Source organism: Myotis davidii, unplaced genomic scaffold, assembly GCF_000327345.1.
Source record: "Myotis davidii unplaced genomic scaffold, ASM32734v1 scaffold1176, whole genome shotgun sequence".
Taxonomy (NCBI): domain Eukaryota; kingdom Metazoa; phylum Chordata; class Mammalia; order Chiroptera; family Vespertilionidae; genus Myotis; species Myotis davidii.
Window position 1 is genome coordinate 44,897 of NW_006288437.1, and position 18,065 is coordinate 62,961.

Below are 18,065 nucleotides of genomic sequence, written 5' to 3' on the forward strand. Positions count from 1 at the left end.
TTGAAAAAAATGTGAGGCTATATGATTTAGCCCATCACCTGTATGCTGATGAACTGACTTTAAGTTGGCACTGTCACTTAAATTTTCTGATTGTAAAGAACTGACAACTTCAGAATAGAAGTTATCACAATTGTCCAGAAAACGAATTCTCGCTAAGGAGACTGGTAGTTCTCAGGGAAAGAAGCTATGATGGTGGCCCAAGCCAGCTCTGCAGGAGCCTGAACAGCAGAGACTGGGGACAGAAGTGACAGGAGGTGGCAGCTCTGGAGAGTAAGTCTTGGATGATGTTAACCTTGAAGGCACCTCCCACCCTGGTTTTTATAAATCCACCCAGAAAACACACCATACTGATACCAAGGCTAAGCCAGCGCCTAGTTCCATTTCTCTCACATTTAATGTGTATTTAACTCTTCTTGTGACAGCTCAGACAAGGCATCCCTGAAAACTAAAGTTTGGTTAGATGACTTTTACTCCCAATTTATTGATATAAAGACATTGGGAGGAAGGCCCAGCATCTCACTATGATGACCTGAGGGCTAGCATTTAATTTCCTTTCTTAGGGGATAAAAAACACATTTAAGATAATTTCACTTTTAATTATCTCTCCTAGTATTAATTGACTTGGCAGTCTTTTGATTTTATAAATAAGGGAAAATTTGGGAGCTCTAGCATATTTATTTATCAGAAACTTATATTCAACTTGTAGTTGAAACACTGAAAAAAATTTCCAGCAAGAATTTCAAGTGATTAATGTTTTCTGATTAATTAATATATACTTAAACCTTTCCAAAAAAATCATTTTTCCTTTGACTTATTTTTCAGGTACTTAATGCAATCAATTCCTTAGACCAAATACTTTCTTAGGTTTTATTAATTATTTATTATTGAGTGAAGTTGTAAGCAATCAACTAGAAATCTTCAACTATGGAATTTTAATATCAATGAACTAATCATCTGCTCCCTTACATCCCTAACAAAATCACCTGGAGAACACTTACATTAGAATAGGCACATTTTCCAAAAAGATTTTTATTTTTTGTGTTCTTCTCTCTCTCTCTCTCTCTTTCTCTCTCTCTCTCTCTCTCTCTCTATTTAAACATATATATTTAAATTCTTTATTGTTAAAAGTATTATATATGTGTCTTTCTTTATTCTCCAAGATGGTTTATAAACAAGAGAAATTAAAATAATGCAGCATAACCCTATGAACTCCTTCCTTTCCCCCCATGACCTCTACTCGGTCGTTCTCCCCCCCGCCGCCCCCAAGCACATGCCCTCACCCCCTACTGTCTGTGTCCATTGGTTATACTTATCAACAGCATGGATGGACCTGGAGAGCATTATGCTAAGAGAAATAAGCCAGTCGTAAAAAGGTAAATATCACATGATCTCACCCATTTGTGGAATATAATTATGAACAAAAGTAGATCCAGAGACATAATGGTAGAAGCATCGAACAGACTGGGGGGAAGGGGTGAGAAAGCAACCAAAGGACCAAATATTTTTTAGTTGTTAATCTTTATAAACATACTTTGGCTAAAATGCACGAGAGCTTTGTCACGTAATAGTTTTTCCTTTGACAATGTTCACTTTTTAAACCATCTTGGGGAATAAAAAAAGAGTACACATGCATCCACAACAGAAGTGTGCCAGGTGAACGCACACCAATGAGTTCTCAAAGGCTGCCTCTTGTGTGGATCAGGGAGCTTTTGGAAAATTTAAGGGAGTGCATAGGGTCATGCTGCATCGTTTTAATGTCTCTTACTTATAAATAAACAGGGTCATGGAGATCAGGGGTTTTTCATCAGGTGTGCCTGTCTGTGTTCATAGCCTTTCTGCTTGGGTTTTGTCTCTGCCTTTCTCCTTCACAAGCCGTGTTTGGCTTTGCTTCATTTATACTCCACCTTCGGCTCTTTTCTTTGCTCTTTATGGAGGCAGTAAAGGGAAGTACATAAAACCTAGCTGTTTAAAAAAACCCAGCGCTTCTAGAAACACAGTGGAATATAACTTTTACTAAATCGAACATAACTGCCAGCACAGAGCGACAAATCACAGTGCACAGCTGGGAGAACCATTGCGTGGTCCGTACGTATCTGCCCATAATTCGTGTGCAGTTCTGTTTATGTGTAAAAACCATCACTGAGATTAAATTATTATGGTAAAAATTCAAGCTCTTATTCTTACCTAAAAAAGCGAATTTTAGTTATAAACGACATTGTTTTATTTTTCCCTGTCTTATACGCACACAAGCTGAAGTCTGTCATATTCTAAAACACACTTCCGTTTCCCAGATAGCACAGCGTTATCCAAATGAATGGGACAGAAGTCAAACTGCTTTGTTACAAAATCCAGAATTACAGGGCCATATGCCATCACAATAATCTGAAAATGTTTTCTGATATTTACTGTCATTAGTCTCCATCCAGTTGGAGTTCAATCAAGTCAGAGTTTAAAATGTAAACTGGAAGAAGAACCAAGCTAAAATAAAAAAAGGGAATGCACAAAAACATCTGTTTGTACCATTTGATATATGTAAAAAGAAGTCAAGTTTGACATGTCATGTGTATCCAATCTATTACCAAGTCCTGACTGTTTCCCACCTCCATATTTCTCAAACCTCTCCCCTGTCTCCGTCTCCATCTCTCCCACTGAATCCAACCCGCTATGCTCTCTGGTGAATTATATAGATGCTGTCCTGACAGGTCTCTCTTATTCGTCTGCAATTCTTTCTCCATCTTACAGAGAAAGTGATCTTTTAAAATTATAAACATAATCATATTGCTTCCCTGCTTAGAACTTTCTTGGCTTCCCATTGCTCAGATGAAGCTCCAGGTTTCTCACAAGGCCTCCAGGTCCCGCCTGAGCCAAGCCCGCCTGCCCCATCTGCCCACGATCCCCACATGCCTTCAGGTTGCCCTGTGCCGGGGCCTCGCCAACGGGCCAGGCTCTGTCTCACCTGAGGGTATTCCCATATGCTATCTCTACCTCCTGACACTCTTCCCGCTGGGTATTCCCTTTCATCTTTCAAGGTTTGCACACATAACTCAGGAAGAATTTCCTGATCTCAAAACTCGGTTAGGTATCTTTTTTTAACATGAGCTCAGAGTATTTACTTGCTAAACATATATACAATTATTTTTGTTTTAAAAAAATGATGTTTGGCCCAGCCAATGTGGTCCAGTGGTTGAGCATCGACCTATGAACCAAGAGGTCACACAGTTCAATTCCCGGTCAGGGCACATGCCCAGGTTGCAGGCTCGATCCCCAGTGTGGGGCATGCAGGAGGCAGCTGATCAAAGATTTTCTCTCTCATCATTTATGTCTCTATTTCTCTCTCCTCCCTTCCTCTTTGACATAAAAAAATATATATATTTTAAAAAATGATGTTTGGCACTAATGTTCACAATCAGAGAATAGCAGCAACCTTGAAATATTATTTTACAGCACTTGTTATAGAAAGGAATTCAGCACAAAGTTTTTATATAAGTGCCCTTTCACCCTGGGCACTAAGAACATCATTAAGGAAAAACTCAATTACAAAAATAGTGTCCATTTATGGCTCACTGAAAATACTGTGTGATTTCATGTCTGTGAGCCTTTGCATTCACCTTCCCTTTGCCCCAAACACCCTTCCCTACTCCTCCCTCACTTCTGCCTGCGGAATCCTAGTTCACCCTTCAAAACCTGCTCAACCACCCTTTCCGCTAAGAAGCCATCTGTGGCATCACCGCCTCTCCTTGTTAATCACTCCCTCCTTTGTGCTCTGTCTGCACCTCTTACTTACTTCTTAGAGGCAGAGTTTGAGTCTTATTTATATCGCAAGTGCTGACAAGTCAATATATTTTAATTGACTTGGATCAACTCAAAGAAAGTGACGAAGAAAACCTCTGTGGGTGTTGAGAAGGGGTCAGGAAAAAGTACTCAGCTCAAATCTAAGTTTGCAAGAAGGGAGAGGACCAACAAAATTGTGATCCCCACTTTTACCCTTTACAACTGCTGTTGAAATCAGACTATTTCCTCTCCACTTCCAATGCTCTGCAGTTATATCATGAAGTAACTTTTATATGAAGTTTAATAAATGAAATTTTTCACCTTGGACAACTTTTTAGGAATCCGCCTATTTCATATATCAAGGGATGTCTATATTTTGTCTTTGCAGACATTGTTGACTCCATTTATTTTGTTTGTGTCATCAGATGACACTATTTGGTACCTCCCAGAATTGGACCCTTGCTGCAGTTTTGAGGTTCCCATTTACCACATCTGCAAAGACTGGTTACACGAATCAAGGGTGACCTTGGGCAGTGTAGAAATCTGTTTAACAGAGCCCACATGCAGGGTAATACGTGGAACCTGGTGGAACAGATGGTAATATTGGCAATCAGAACCTTGTTTGCTAACAGTGATTGCAACCATTCCCACCAGCACGGATTTTCATATGTCTCCGTGAGTTTTGTCACACCAAGGAAGACACATTGGCAGCAGACACACTGCAAGTGGTCAGGAGAGGTGCATGTGCAGCAGCCACTGGGGGTTGGTGTGTTTAAGCCTGCGCACTCCCGGTGTGTCGATACAGGTGTGCGGGGGTGGGGCACAGTCGTCATGAGAAACAGGTCGCCTTCTTATCACAGCCAGATTTGGAATGCTGTAAACAGGATTCCTGACTCTCATCCCAGCCAGTTTTTCAACAAAGGTAATGATCCAAGATGTCTAGTGTGTTCCTTAAATTGATCAATTTCAGAGTCCAAAACAGCTCTGACCCCACTGCAGCCCCACAGCTGCAGAGACTGGGATATGTGCCCCTGAACTCTGGCTGAACTCCAGGACTGACAAAAGTAGCCAGGAAACTTCCTCCTTTTTAAGAAATATTATTTAAAGAAGCTTATCGGTAATAAGGGGGAGAATCACAATTAGTTGCAGGCAAATGCTTGAAGAGTGTTTAAGTGACATAATTAATAAGGTAAAGCCTAACAAAAGAAAGAAATGCATGAAGTTTCCCATCCCACAGCAAACTAAGAAAAATGTAAAATTATTTAAAAGTATGTGAAACCATACTGTTTCTATCATATTGATTCTCCGTAGCGGGCACGACTCTGAGACTTTCAGAATGTGCTTTCCTGCTGTAGTTGCTGTGACAGCATGGCTTCTCAACAGAGAAATGCTAGTTGCGAAGAGGCTAGTACATGCTAACCTCACAGCATCCGGTTTTTATCTAGAGAAATCAAATGTAACTTTCTTACAAGTGACATGGAATCCTCGTTGACCTATCTGTTCAATCACAATACTTCACATCTATACACACCACCTTCCGTCGCTAGAGCTGGAATGCCTGCCAATAATTAACCAGCTGCAATCAGGAAAGAACAACTGTCTTCATTTTACATGGCTGACTTGTCTCCTGATAGAATAGATATAATGGTTAAGGTGTTATAGTCATAATAAATGGCTTGTGCAGTAACCGAATGTTTCTGTTCAGCCTGGAAATCAGTCTATTTACATATCTGGATGATAAGGGACACAATCCCAAAGTAATTAGAGATATCCTGTTGCTGATATTCTTAACTAAATAATAAGGACACTGAATGCTTTAGTGAGGCAGCAAATAAAACCCCCCTGGGCCCTTGCCAGGACTGGCTTAGCCTCATCAGCTGTAATGTCACTTCTTCAGAAAGGCCTTTTTTGATGAGCTCCATGCCATTCTCTACGACTCCTTTCATAGCTTCAGTCTCATGCATGCCTTCCCTATGACACTGTGCTGCTTTATTTAATCTACTAGAGGCCCGATGCATGAAAATTCATGCAAGAGTAGGCCTTCCTTCCCCCGGCTGCCGGCACCGGCTTCCCTCCAGCACCCCAGACCTGGGCTTCCCTCCTCTGGCTGCCTGCAGGCACCCGGGACCAGGCCTGGCTTCCCTCGGGCTGCCCACAGGCACCCAGGACCGGGGACCTGGGCTGGCTTCCCTCCCGTGCTGGCTTTGTCAGGAAGGACATCCGGAATGACATCCAGAAGACGTCCAGTCTAATTAGCATATTACCTTTTTATTATTATAGATAATGTTATCACTTCTGAAATTACCTTTCTAAAATTTCTCAAGTATTAATTCTCTCCCTGACTAAAAAAGTAAGTTTCATGAAAACAGTTTTATGGAACCTTTGTCGTGTCCCCTACTGTAACCCTACAGCCTAGAACGGTGCCTAGCGCATTAAGAACACCCAAGTAATGGTGAAATGGATTACGAAAGATGCCTGTGTTCAGAGGTAATAGGTTTCTTGGCTTTAGGAATAAAATGATGACGGTGGTAAAGTTCCTGGTAGCTGTGCTCTAGACTCCTTGTGATACTGGGTAGAGGGCCATCATTAAGAGGCACAGAATAGAACAGATAATCTAGATTCACTTTTTATTGTTTGTTTTATAGTTAAGAAAGGTAAAATTGAGAGAGGCTAAAAACTTATTCACCAAGCAATTCAATCGACAGACACCAGATCAAAACTATGGTGTTCTATTAGCACATTACCTTTTTTATGATTATCAATCTCTCAAGCTTTAAAAAGTAGAGTATTTTCTAGAAGAAACAAAAAGGTCAGAATCTACTTAGTTCATTTCATCATTCCTCGGGGAATGAGCAATGAGGCAGACCATTTTGATTTACAGTATGATGGGAAATTTTTACTAGTCATTGGATATATTTTTGGCCTTGTCTTACTCTCTGTTAGAGGGGGAAGAGGAAATAGAGGGAGAGAGGAGGGAAAACAGGGAGAGGAACGTGAAGCAGAGTGGAAGGAGTGTAGGAAGGAGAGGAGAAGAAAACTCACTCCTCCAAAGGTGCTTATTGGAGTTCAAGGAGCCAGGACCTTCCACTCTGGAGAAATTCAAAGAGATTAGGAAACCAAAGGGAAACATTTTGGTGGGAAGGATTTGGAGAAGTTCAGAGTCAAGGAGGCAGTGAGCAGAAGGCAGAGAGAGAAGTTGCAAAGGGGAAACTAAGAGCTTCAACCTCTGCAGCTCCCTAGGGATGTGCAAGGTTGACTGCCTGGGTGTGAGAGTCCATCCCACTTCTGTGACCTTGAGCAAAGACCATGCCTCTATTTTCCTCTCTGCAAAATGGAGGTGACAATAATATTCCATACCCCATAGGACTGTTTGAGGATTTAATGATATATTCCATTTCAATTACTTAGCTCAATGCCTGGCACACACATGCCAGCCATGATCATCATCATCATCTGCTCACACTCTGTGAGCCATAGGGCAGAGATTTCCCTATATCCTGTTACAATTTCTTGGATCATGGGAAAGTATGATCATAATTCAAAATTTGCATGTGTGTGCGTGTGCAATTTTCATTTTCAGACAACTCAGCTAGACAGCCAAATCTCCAACATCTGCGGGGCTAGAGCTGGGGCATTTCCTCAGGAATTCCACCCAAGTTTTTCCATTTAGGTGCAATCATTGAGCAACAAAGGCCATTTCCGGAGGGAAAACAAATCTTGGGGAAAGGCAAATATAAAAGGTCAAAGATGAGTAAAAATGGGATTTGTGTAGGTTTTTAAAGTACTGCTTCAAATTGAGAGAGTGAGAGAAAATTCACAAAATGTAAAGATAGGCAAACTGATCATTTCCTCTAAAAATCAGTAACAATGGAAATTAAACCTAAAAGAGGTACCAGCAATTTAAAAATAGTATTATGCAAATGTCAGCCTCTGAGCTCTAATAAGAGCACATGGATAATTTTCCAATTGAACATTTCAAGGGATTCACCTAGCCTCACAAAACAGGTAGCTAATAAAGTTCAAATTGAGAAGGTCAAGTGGGCATCAACTGACACAAAATGGGGATGTGGAGTCAATTTGCTTTAATTGCAAAATCCAGCTTTTCATTTTATATATTTCTTCAAATCCAGAATAATTTTCTCAATCCAGAATAGTTTATGTTATGACAACATTCCATCAGGCAAAAAAGGAATAGTAACCATTCAGTAAACTTGGCTAGAAATAATGCAGAAATAATTCTTAAATTTACCATGATGACTGTGCCCATCCATTTAATCTGTTCATTTCAGAAGCCTTTTAAAGTAATGAATAACACTTTGTATAGTTCTTTGAGGAATCATCCTTAATACAAAAGTTTGAAACATCCTTAATGTGAACCTGAGCTTCCTGAGATATTTTGGAACTAGCTCAAATGATCTTGTAGGGCTCTTATATTGTGAGCATTCTAATTCAAAGAACAAAGCATCTTTCAACAAAGCAATATACTTAGAAATTTTAAAACAAAATAATCTTTTCTATACAAAGTCAAGAGCAAAATAATCAACCCTAGAATAACTACAGTAACAATAAGATTAGTCCACAACAGATATTCAGCCACCAGAACAATGAATGTGTCAACACATTTTGAAGTGGTTGCACCTTAAAAAAAGGACAAAGACAAACCCAAACATCTTTTAATACACATTTAGCAGTAGGATATTATCTCTTTAAAGGCATCACAATTAAATGATTTCCAGATCATTATCTTTTAATAATGTTTAAAAATATTATTTTAGGTACATCGGAGAGTGCTTCCAATTAAATTATTGTGCGGTTCACTAAAATGCAGAGCAAGCAATCTTCCATTACCTTTTCTGCCCCTCCCCCAACTTCCTCCCAAACTGCCGCTAGGGGTCAGTATAAAGACATAGTTCCCCTCACTGTTCCGGAGAAGGATATGGGAAAACATTCCCCTGTGAAAAATCCTAGGCAACAAAGACAATACACAACTGTAGCATTACTAAGTCCAATTGATACATCACGTCGATAACATGAGTTTACACTTACCATAAGACTGCATTTTAATTTTGTAAATCACCTTGGATTATTTCTATGGTCAATGTTTCTTTAATAATAATTTAGAGAGCATTCTAAATGACAAGATTACTTAGCTAAGTGAATCTTTGCCTATTGGCCAGGGCCTATGATCTGGAACAGACATTAAAATTTATTTTCAAAGGATGATAGTACACCTCTCTAGCCATCTCAAATTCACAAAATGGGATATCTGTCTAGATATCCCATTTCTTCCTCAAGGAATGAAGAGTAGGGGAGTAAAATTGTGGTGTTTTGCCAACTTTAAGAGAGGTAGGGCTTTTTTCCTTCAAAAGGACGATCAGTTCACTGAGCTACATACAGTCCTAAGTGCACAATAAAATGTAGGCAACTCTAAGGAATAACATTAGTCTATACTTAAACCTACAGAATGAATGAAATGAAAAGAAACAGTAAAAATAAATATATATTCTCTCTTCCCAATTCTATTTAATGGGGTGGGGATGAAAAACAAACACACACAAAAGCCTGGAAAAGCGCCTTCTGGACACATTAGAGAGATTTAACATTTCAAGAAGTTCATTAAGGTCAGGCCCTTCGCTGACGATACTGAAATGTCCTAGAGAGTTTGGGTTGCTGTGAATAAATAAAGTACTGCCCTTTCTTAAAGTGCTTTACTGTGTGAAGTGCTGTATGCGGCATACCTTGTAAATATTTTTTTTTCTACAAATTCCATGGCTTTCCTAGGCATGGTACTCCATGAACAATTCTAGTAGGTATTAAAATTTAGTTAATGCTTTATTTTTATAATGAGGATATTCAAAAGTTCCAAAAGCTCTCAAATACACATCCACGTATTTGGGAGGGGCATTCTGCCTCTTTCTGGGGTCCTTTTGGGATATACTCCTTTCTGACTCTTCACTTTCTTTGTTGTGGTACTGACTTTATATCACAGTAGCGGGACAGTCCCCAGAGAGAAGCTCTTTGTCTTTGCTATTGTGGAGGCCAGCATTGGCCCAGCAATCAATCAATTTTTTCCCAGTAACCAATATATATGCTGCCCTCAGAACTATATTGAGTCAATACTGTTATGGGAAGTCAAGAAGGGGTATAAAAAAATAAACAATAAAGAAACAAGGACATTGAGATAAAAGAAATCTCAAGATTTCGGGAAATCATCCAGTTTTTCATGGAGATAACGTAGAATAAGGATGAAGAATCTGAGCTAGTATGATCTATGTGTAAACACTAGACTTGATTACCAGTATTTTCTACAGCAAAACTGCAGTTTTCATTTATCTATAGGCATTAAAATAATCATAGGTATTACTTTTTATACTTTTTATTTTGTTCATTGTGTTTTATTTCCTAAAATATTTGTCTCTCTTGAAAAACATCTAGTTAATAATCATAATATTTTGTAATTTTTTCATAGTTTACCAATAGCCAAAATTTAGTGTTGGCAAAGGGAAATGAAAAATACTGACCACTTTTCATTCTTGTGATAACTTAGAAACTAATTCTGATCAAATCCAACAGATGGCGGTGATGTTATAAATTAATAGTTTAAAATTTTCTTATAATATGTAGGATCTGCCCTTAGATGAATGTCAATCAAGAATAATTCTCTTATTGCATAAATAGTGTAAAACTTTGATATGATGAATTGGATAGAAGAGTATAGCTAAATATAATATGAAATTTAGCTGACAATAGCATTTTCTCTTTTAAAAAGCATTATCTTTTTCCTTTCCAAAAAGCATTACAAATTGAGAATTGTCAAAAAGGTTAGCAGTGAGTCAAGAAAGGATAAAGGATAAAGGATAGATAAAGAATCCATACTAACTATGTGGATTATATTTTTACATAAAATTCATTATTGCTCTTGGATTCTATTTTTAATATATATATATTATTGATTTTTTCACAGAGAGGAAAGGAGAGGGATAGAGAGTTAGAAACATCGATGAGAGAGGAACATCGATCAGCTGCCTCCTGCACACTTCCTACTGGGGTTGTGCCCGCAACCGAGGTACATGCCCTTGGCCAGAATTGAACCTGGGACCTTTCAGTCCATAGGCCGACGCTCTATCCACTGAGCCAAACTGGTTAGGGCTGGATTCTATTTTTATTTTCATCTATTTTTTTTATAGAGAGTTGTTTTAGCTGCCTCACTTTTTATTTACTAAATTAAAAATAATTTTACTTTTCTCTCTCTTTCTATCATTTTAAATAAGTGAATCTGGTTGTTCTTACCCTGTTTTCCTATTTCCTATTTCCTTTTCACATTTTTATCCATTTTAAGTGATAATAAAGAATTCTGCAGATAATAAAGAATGAAAAGTATGAATAGAAGACTCCCAAGCCTTCAGACTTGGACTGAATTACCCCACCATCTTTCCTGGGTCTCCAGATTACAGAGATCAGATCGTGGGACTTCTCAGCCTCCATAATCAAATGAGCCAATTCCAATATATAAAATTATCTATCTATCTATCTATCTATCTAATTACCTTCTTCTTGGTTCTACCTTCTTCTTGGTTCTGTTTCTCTAGAGAACCCTAGTACACATATCAATTAAGATTTAGGGAGGATAAAGAATTATTACTAGTTTATTTATAAAAGTTTCCTTTAAGAAATTCTTCCTGTTTTATAAGGAAACTAGAGGCCTGGCGCACAAAATTTGTGCACAGGGTGGGGGTGGGGAGGTCCCTTCAGCCCAGCCTGCACCCTCTCCAATCCAGGACCCCTCGGGGGATGTCCAACTAAGCAATGGGATTTGTGTAATAGGAGCTCCATTATAGTCTTTGGAGACCGCCATTATATATGTATGTGGTTGGTCATTGACTGAAAAGTCCTTATTGGCACATGACTGTGTCTTTGCAAAACAGGCTTATCTGATGACTTATTTTCACATGGGATTTGAAGGTTTCCTAAGAGTTTATCCCAAGGTAGATCATCTGAAAGAATGTAAACTTCCTTGAAAGCCAAAATATTAAAATGTGCACTTCTTGCACTGTTAGATTCCCCATACAAGGCAGTGCTGAGTGAGTCTTTTTGTACTTACTTTGCATTAGTGGGATTGCAAGTGGTCAGATTAGCCAGGGCCAGGGCTGCAGCTTCCCTTACCTCTTCATTGTCACTTTTCAGCAACTGAACTAACTGTGGGATCCCTACAGAAAAAAAGAAAGGTAAAATGTAACTTTGCCAACAAAGTTACCTAGACTATGGTAACCTAAAAATGAACAAAATGTTTTTTTCTAGTTTGCTTACCCTGATGATTGAAAAATTCTTTGCTGGCTGAATTCTCACACATTACCGAAATAGCTTGGGAAGCAGCAATTTTAGTTCCATCACTTTCAGAGCCCAAAAGGGTTACAAGGCATTTTTCAACCTCTTGTTCATGAAAAAATTTTCTGTTTTCAGCTTTCATAAAAAAAATAAATAAATCAGAATTTTGCTGCAAAAAAATGTCCAAAATATAATAGGAATTCAAATTATTTGCTAGCTTTAGTCACAGAGAATCTAAACTACACAAAAAAAAAATACCCATTTAACCTTTAGAACATAGCGGTTACACAAAATGAGTCGGGAACATTGATTGTTCTTTTTTCTATCTCCTTATATGATATCACTTCGGGAAAGAAGATTCTACAATAAGAGAGAGGTGAATTTTAGATTTAGCAAGAACTTACTTAACACCAATTATGTGCCTGGAATGGTGCTGTGTTCACATACACTATCGTCTCACTAAGAACAAATACCTGTTTATTTGATGTTTATTTTAAATAAAATCCCAATATTTGAAGAATACCTAAGATGTACAAACTGGTGAGCTAGAGAAAGTAAAAATGAATAATAAACTATGATTTCAAGTCTTAGGAATTTATAAGCTTATATTAAAAATTGTAATCATCTTTTACTTAAGTTACAATACATAGTGACATCGCAAAAGTTAAAATAATTAAATTGCTAAACTACTATACACATAATCTAAACATATATCAGCATAGTTTTCTTTATTTGAAAACAAGTAAAGTTACAAATCTAAGTACAAACCATGATAATTCACCCCATTATAAAATAGTAAATTAAAAACCAAAGTATTTTTAATGTTCTTTTCATTCTTTAATGTTTTTTCCTTTTTTTCCATTTTATTTTTTATTATTTTTTTAAAATATATTTTATTGATTTTTTACAGAGAGGAAGGGAGAGAGAGATAGAGAGTTAGAAACATCGATGAGAGAGAAACTTTGATCAGCTGCCTCCTGCACATCTCCTACTGGGGATGTGCCCGCAACCCAGGGACATGCCCTTGACCGGAATCGAACCCGGGACCTTTCAGTCTGCAGGCCGATGCTCTATCCACTGAGCCAAACCGGTTTCGGCCCATTTTATTTTTTAAAATAAATTACAACCTCATTACTATACTAAAGAAAATATTTTATTCAACTAAATTAGAACATTAAAACCTAATTTTTTGCTTTGTGTTTATAGTTCATTCTAAATAAGTTGCTATCTATTAAAAAGTGTGTACTATGAAATATTTATTAAACCAAATTCAGTTTTAATGCCACAAGAAGTACCAGAGACTACTCTGAAAAGAAACAGCTTACAAATAATTTTTTGCAAATTTATTTAACTCCTTCATTAAACTTTGTTGTAGGTTTGATTCTCTAGTTAACCTTCATAAAGTCAATTTACATGATTAAAATGGAGGAATGTGAATATATGTTATTAGGATGCTGATAAATAAGAGAATATTCTGTTAAAATAAAAATCTCTGCAAAAAAATGCTGATGCTGATACTAATTGAAATAACAGCTACTAGTACATGTGGAATTAATTCATTACTTATAGATATTTTAATTGTGTTTTTCAGAAATACTTTCAGAAATGACTGCAAGTAGGTTTTCATTTAAAAGTTAATATATGATTTGTCTTTTTTCAACCATAACTTTTAAATCACCCCTTTCACAGAAGCAGTGTCACATTTAGATGCCACCATATTTGCAAATACTTTGGCCTTTCATCTGAGTATCTGGCCATAATAAATGGCACAAGCTAAATTACTAACACTTCTGTTCACTCGCCTTAAACCATTCATGAACCATATCCTGTAATCCTATCATTTAAATCCCTTGTTCCTTTCATTTAAAATCAGAATTCAGGCAGACCATAATGGTTTCAGTAAAAAGCTGCAATTAATAGTTACATCGAAAGTATGTGGCTTATAAAATGTTTAAAAATATATATGATCCTTATTTGTTTTTCTGAATAATCCAGATCTGAAAATTTTCCAGTCTCTGACCTAAAATGCTTAGAGTTATAATTAAGGCTTCTCTGACGGCTGTAAGTCAACTTTACTAAACACAACAGGAAAATCTGCCAAAACAATTAATTTGAAAAGACTAAGTTTGAAGTATGTGATTGTTGCATTAAAAGAAAAACAGTATATATGCAATTGTTGGAGAGATTTTTAAAATAATTTAAATAATTTAAATGGGCAATTAGTTTCTCAACCCTGCTGATAGTGTTCTCAAAATCCAGCTGTGTTCACCAAACCTCAAAAGTGCTGACTGCAGCGTGGCTATAATAAATTTAAAAGATGAATTAACATAGTAACCACGCACCTTTATTGAATTGCTACACGGAGAAGTGAAGTATTTATGTTTTAATTATGCAGATAATAAAGATGGCAAGGTAATGATGCTATTAAAGAGGAACGTCCTTTAAAAATTACATTTGTTCAATATCACTAAAATAAAAAGCATGAGGTTTTGTAACTGAAAATAAATCTGTATGTAACGATGCTTTTCTTCACCTCTTCTCCTAAGTCGCTATGGTGCCACCTCTGCTCCTGCTGAGATGTTAATGCCAGTTCATAAACCTCCTGGCAACGTGGTAATTAACACCTTCCTCCTCCTGATGCCACGTCACAGGCATACAGACTTGGGCTTTCCATGGTTAAAATGCATGTTAAAACTTTATTCAACAAGCAAAACTTAAAGAATGTGCGCTATGTGTTTTGTATTATTGAGCCTACAAATTTTTTGATGATGATGAAAAGTAAAAAAAAAAATGTTATAAATGAGCACTGATGGGTACATTGTTCTTAACAAAAGTATAAGGAATAATATTTGTTAAAACTTAGTTAAGAATGGAATTTTCTATAGGTGGAAAATTATTTTAAAACTCATGATTATTTACTTTCATTACAGAAATATTAGAAGATAAATTTGTTAATCCTTATAAGCTTTTAGAGTTTATCTTTGTTACTAATATCAAATAAGGCATGTCTAAAATAAAGCAAGGCATGCCAACCTGGCTGTGTCTGCGGGAGCGGGCAAGGCAGGCAATGGCTGATATAAAAGGGGGTAGACAAGAAACACAGGTAGGGCCTGGAAACAAGGTACAGTCTAGCATGGAGGCAGAAAGAAGAGGTGGGGATCATGGAGCTGGCCAGGTAAAGAGCATTACAAGGTAAGTAAATCAGACGAGATCGGGCGCGTTCAGGGTGGTATACAAGGTAAGTAAATCAACAAAAATAGAAGAAAATAGGTAAATGAGGAAGACGCCAGTCTATCCTCCTGCAGGGGCCCTAGGGAAGAGGATTCCTTTTGAACACAGTGGGCAGCTCCACCCACAAATGCTATGGCTGAGGCAGTTCAGTGTCCTGAGGGGAATTCTGCTTCTGCAGAAGTTTGGAATAGAGAGATGTTCTCAAAGCCCTGTCCTGCCAACCAGGAGAGGCCTCACTCGTTGGGATGTGTGTACAGAAAGGAAGCTTGAATCTTTGTGAAATCATCTCTTTCTAGAGGCTCCAAGAATCAAGTTGCCAAACCCGACTATAAGAAAATTAAGCCACCTGTGCATCCATTAGATTTGCAGATTCATTTGACTCACTTTTCCAGTGTTTGCACAATCACCAAAGGTGGAAACAATTTAGGAAGGAAGGAGACCATGCCAGAAATTATAGAAAAGGTTTCCAACTGTAAGCTTCTCAGTAACAGATGAAACCTGTAAGACAAAGTTAAAGGATCTCTACTGCAATACACATGGGCAGTGGGTCAAGTGATGTCAGGGTAGCTGTAAATCTTGTTCCATCTGGAAGATGGGGGTCCTACTAAGCAATGCAAGTTAACTTTTGTCTTGTGCTTGGTTGACATTCCAAAGGATCAGGTCAAACTACCTGAATATAGCACAATGGAGAGTATCTGAGCAAGAAAAAAAATGATAACCAGTAGCCATATCATAGTACAAGATGGAAAAATCTCTGATTCCAAGCTAGGGCATCTGGACTTGATCCTATTTATTCTAGTTCAAGAGTTACTAACATGGAGTCCTGAATCCAGAAGGCATAGGTGAGCTTCTGGCAGCCTATGAACTCCCTGAAGTTATAGGCAAAATGTTGAGTACTTGTGCATTTGGGATTGAGTCTCTTTCATTAGATTTTTCAAAGGAATTAATGACCCCTCAGAAATTGAATTTGGGTAATGTAGTTGGATGTGCTTGGAAGTCATCAGAAATATAGGCTGGAATTCAGAAGACAGGTCATAATTAGACACAGATTTGGGATTAATAGGCAAATAAGGAGTCAGCTGAAACATGAGTTACAAGTATGATTACTCGGGGAGATTTGAAAGACAAGACAGAAGTTGGGAAGGCAAGTTTAACATTGAAATGATAGGCAGATGAGAGAAAGCTGATAAAGGCGAAGGGTTGGTCCGATGATTAGAATCACACCAGGGAAGAGGAGTGCTATGGAAGTCAAGGGATATAAGAGGCTTCCGGTGGAGCGGGCAATCAACAGTGTGGGATGCCACAAAGAGATCAATAAAGAAAAAACTGAAAATGTATCTGTAGGATTTAGGAGTTGGGACGTTAATAGAAAATTCTACAAGGACCGTTTTTGCAGGATGGTGGAAGCAGGAGGTTAAGGGACGGAGATAAGATGAAGAGGTGAAATTATTTAAATTGACTAGTGTTGTTTTTTTTTTTTAATCCTCACCCAAGGATATTTTTCAATTGATTTTTAGAAAGAGTGGAAGAGAGGGGGAAAGACAGAGAGAAATACTGATATGAGAGAAACACATCAATTGGTTGCCTTCTGCACAAGCCCTGACCAAAGCCTGGGCCAGGGAGGAGCCTGCAACCCAGGTACGTGCCCTTGACCAGAATCAAACCCGGGACCCTTTGGTCTGTAGGCCGACGCTCTATCCACTGAGCCACACCGGCCAGGGCTAAGTTGACTAGCCTTTTGGTTGAGAGGTTGACTGAGAAGAAAAGAGGGCCCTAAAGCAGGGGCAAGCGAGGAAGGAACAAATTTCCATAAATACCCCTGGTCAATGGACAATTATGGGCCCCACAGAACGTCCCAAACTTACATCGGCTCTCTCCTATATAACCAATGGGGCCAGGAGGAAAAGAGCGCATCAGTGTTGCAATGCCGCATTAGAGAGGAGCTTCATCATCATCCAAATCTGGGCAAAAGTATTCTATTATCATCGGAACTGATGAGGGAAAGACAAAGGACACCCCTGTCTGTTTATTAAAATCAGGTGTAGGCAGAGCACTCCTCATTTTGGAGTGTGGAATAGGTATAGAAGAAAGAGGACAGAGGTGTTCTAAAGTTAATAAATATTCCTGGGGAAAATATTAAATAAAACAAAAACAATAATCAAAAGTATATAGAAAAACAAACAAAACATGATTCTGGAGATCAAAAAGCTTTACTATGTAATAGGCAAAGAGACAGAATCTCAAACATATTTTGGCAAAAGATTTTGACTCATAGGATAAAGGATTCTACTCAAACACAAAAAAGAAAGCATCCTATATAGCAAACAGGCTGGCCTCAGACGCAGACTCTACAAAAACAAGGTTCATAGAACTTTGAGGAGAAAATGTTATGGCAGAAGAATTCCAAACTCAGCTACACTGTCATAAACAGGGTCGGGCAAAAGGAGGCTTACAGTTGTGAGTAGAAGTAACAGGGTTTATTCTTGTATTATTATTTATTAACTAGAGGCCTGTTGCACGAAGATATTCATGCAATAGGCCTTCCCTTCCCCTGGCTGCCGGCACCAGTTTTCCTCCGGCACCCGGGACCCAGGCCTTCGCTCCTCCAGCCAGAGCCTTCCGTCTTCACTGCTCCGGCCACGGCCTTCAGGGATGGTCAATTTACATGTTTGTCTATTATTAGGTAAGATTATTGTATTCTTTTCCATATGAACAGCTGTAAACCTACTTTTGCCCCA

General features: G+C 38.1%; 1 protein-coding gene across 1 annotated transcript in view; it reads right to left on the reverse strand.

Annotated features, from left to right (window-relative positions):
- Positions 1–18,065, reverse strand: part of ARMC3 (armadillo repeat containing 3) — a 162,995-nt gene that overhangs the window by 26,265 nt on the left and 118,665 nt on the right. The window contains exons 6-7 of the mRNA XM_015561742.1: positions 12,079–12,231; positions 11,873–11,978 (exon numbers count right to left, since the gene is read on the reverse strand). Coding sequence (XP_015417228.1) covers positions 11,873–11,978; positions 12,079–12,231 — 259 coding nt within the window. The remainder of the gene's footprint in view (positions 1–11,872; positions 11,979–12,078; positions 12,232–18,065) is intronic.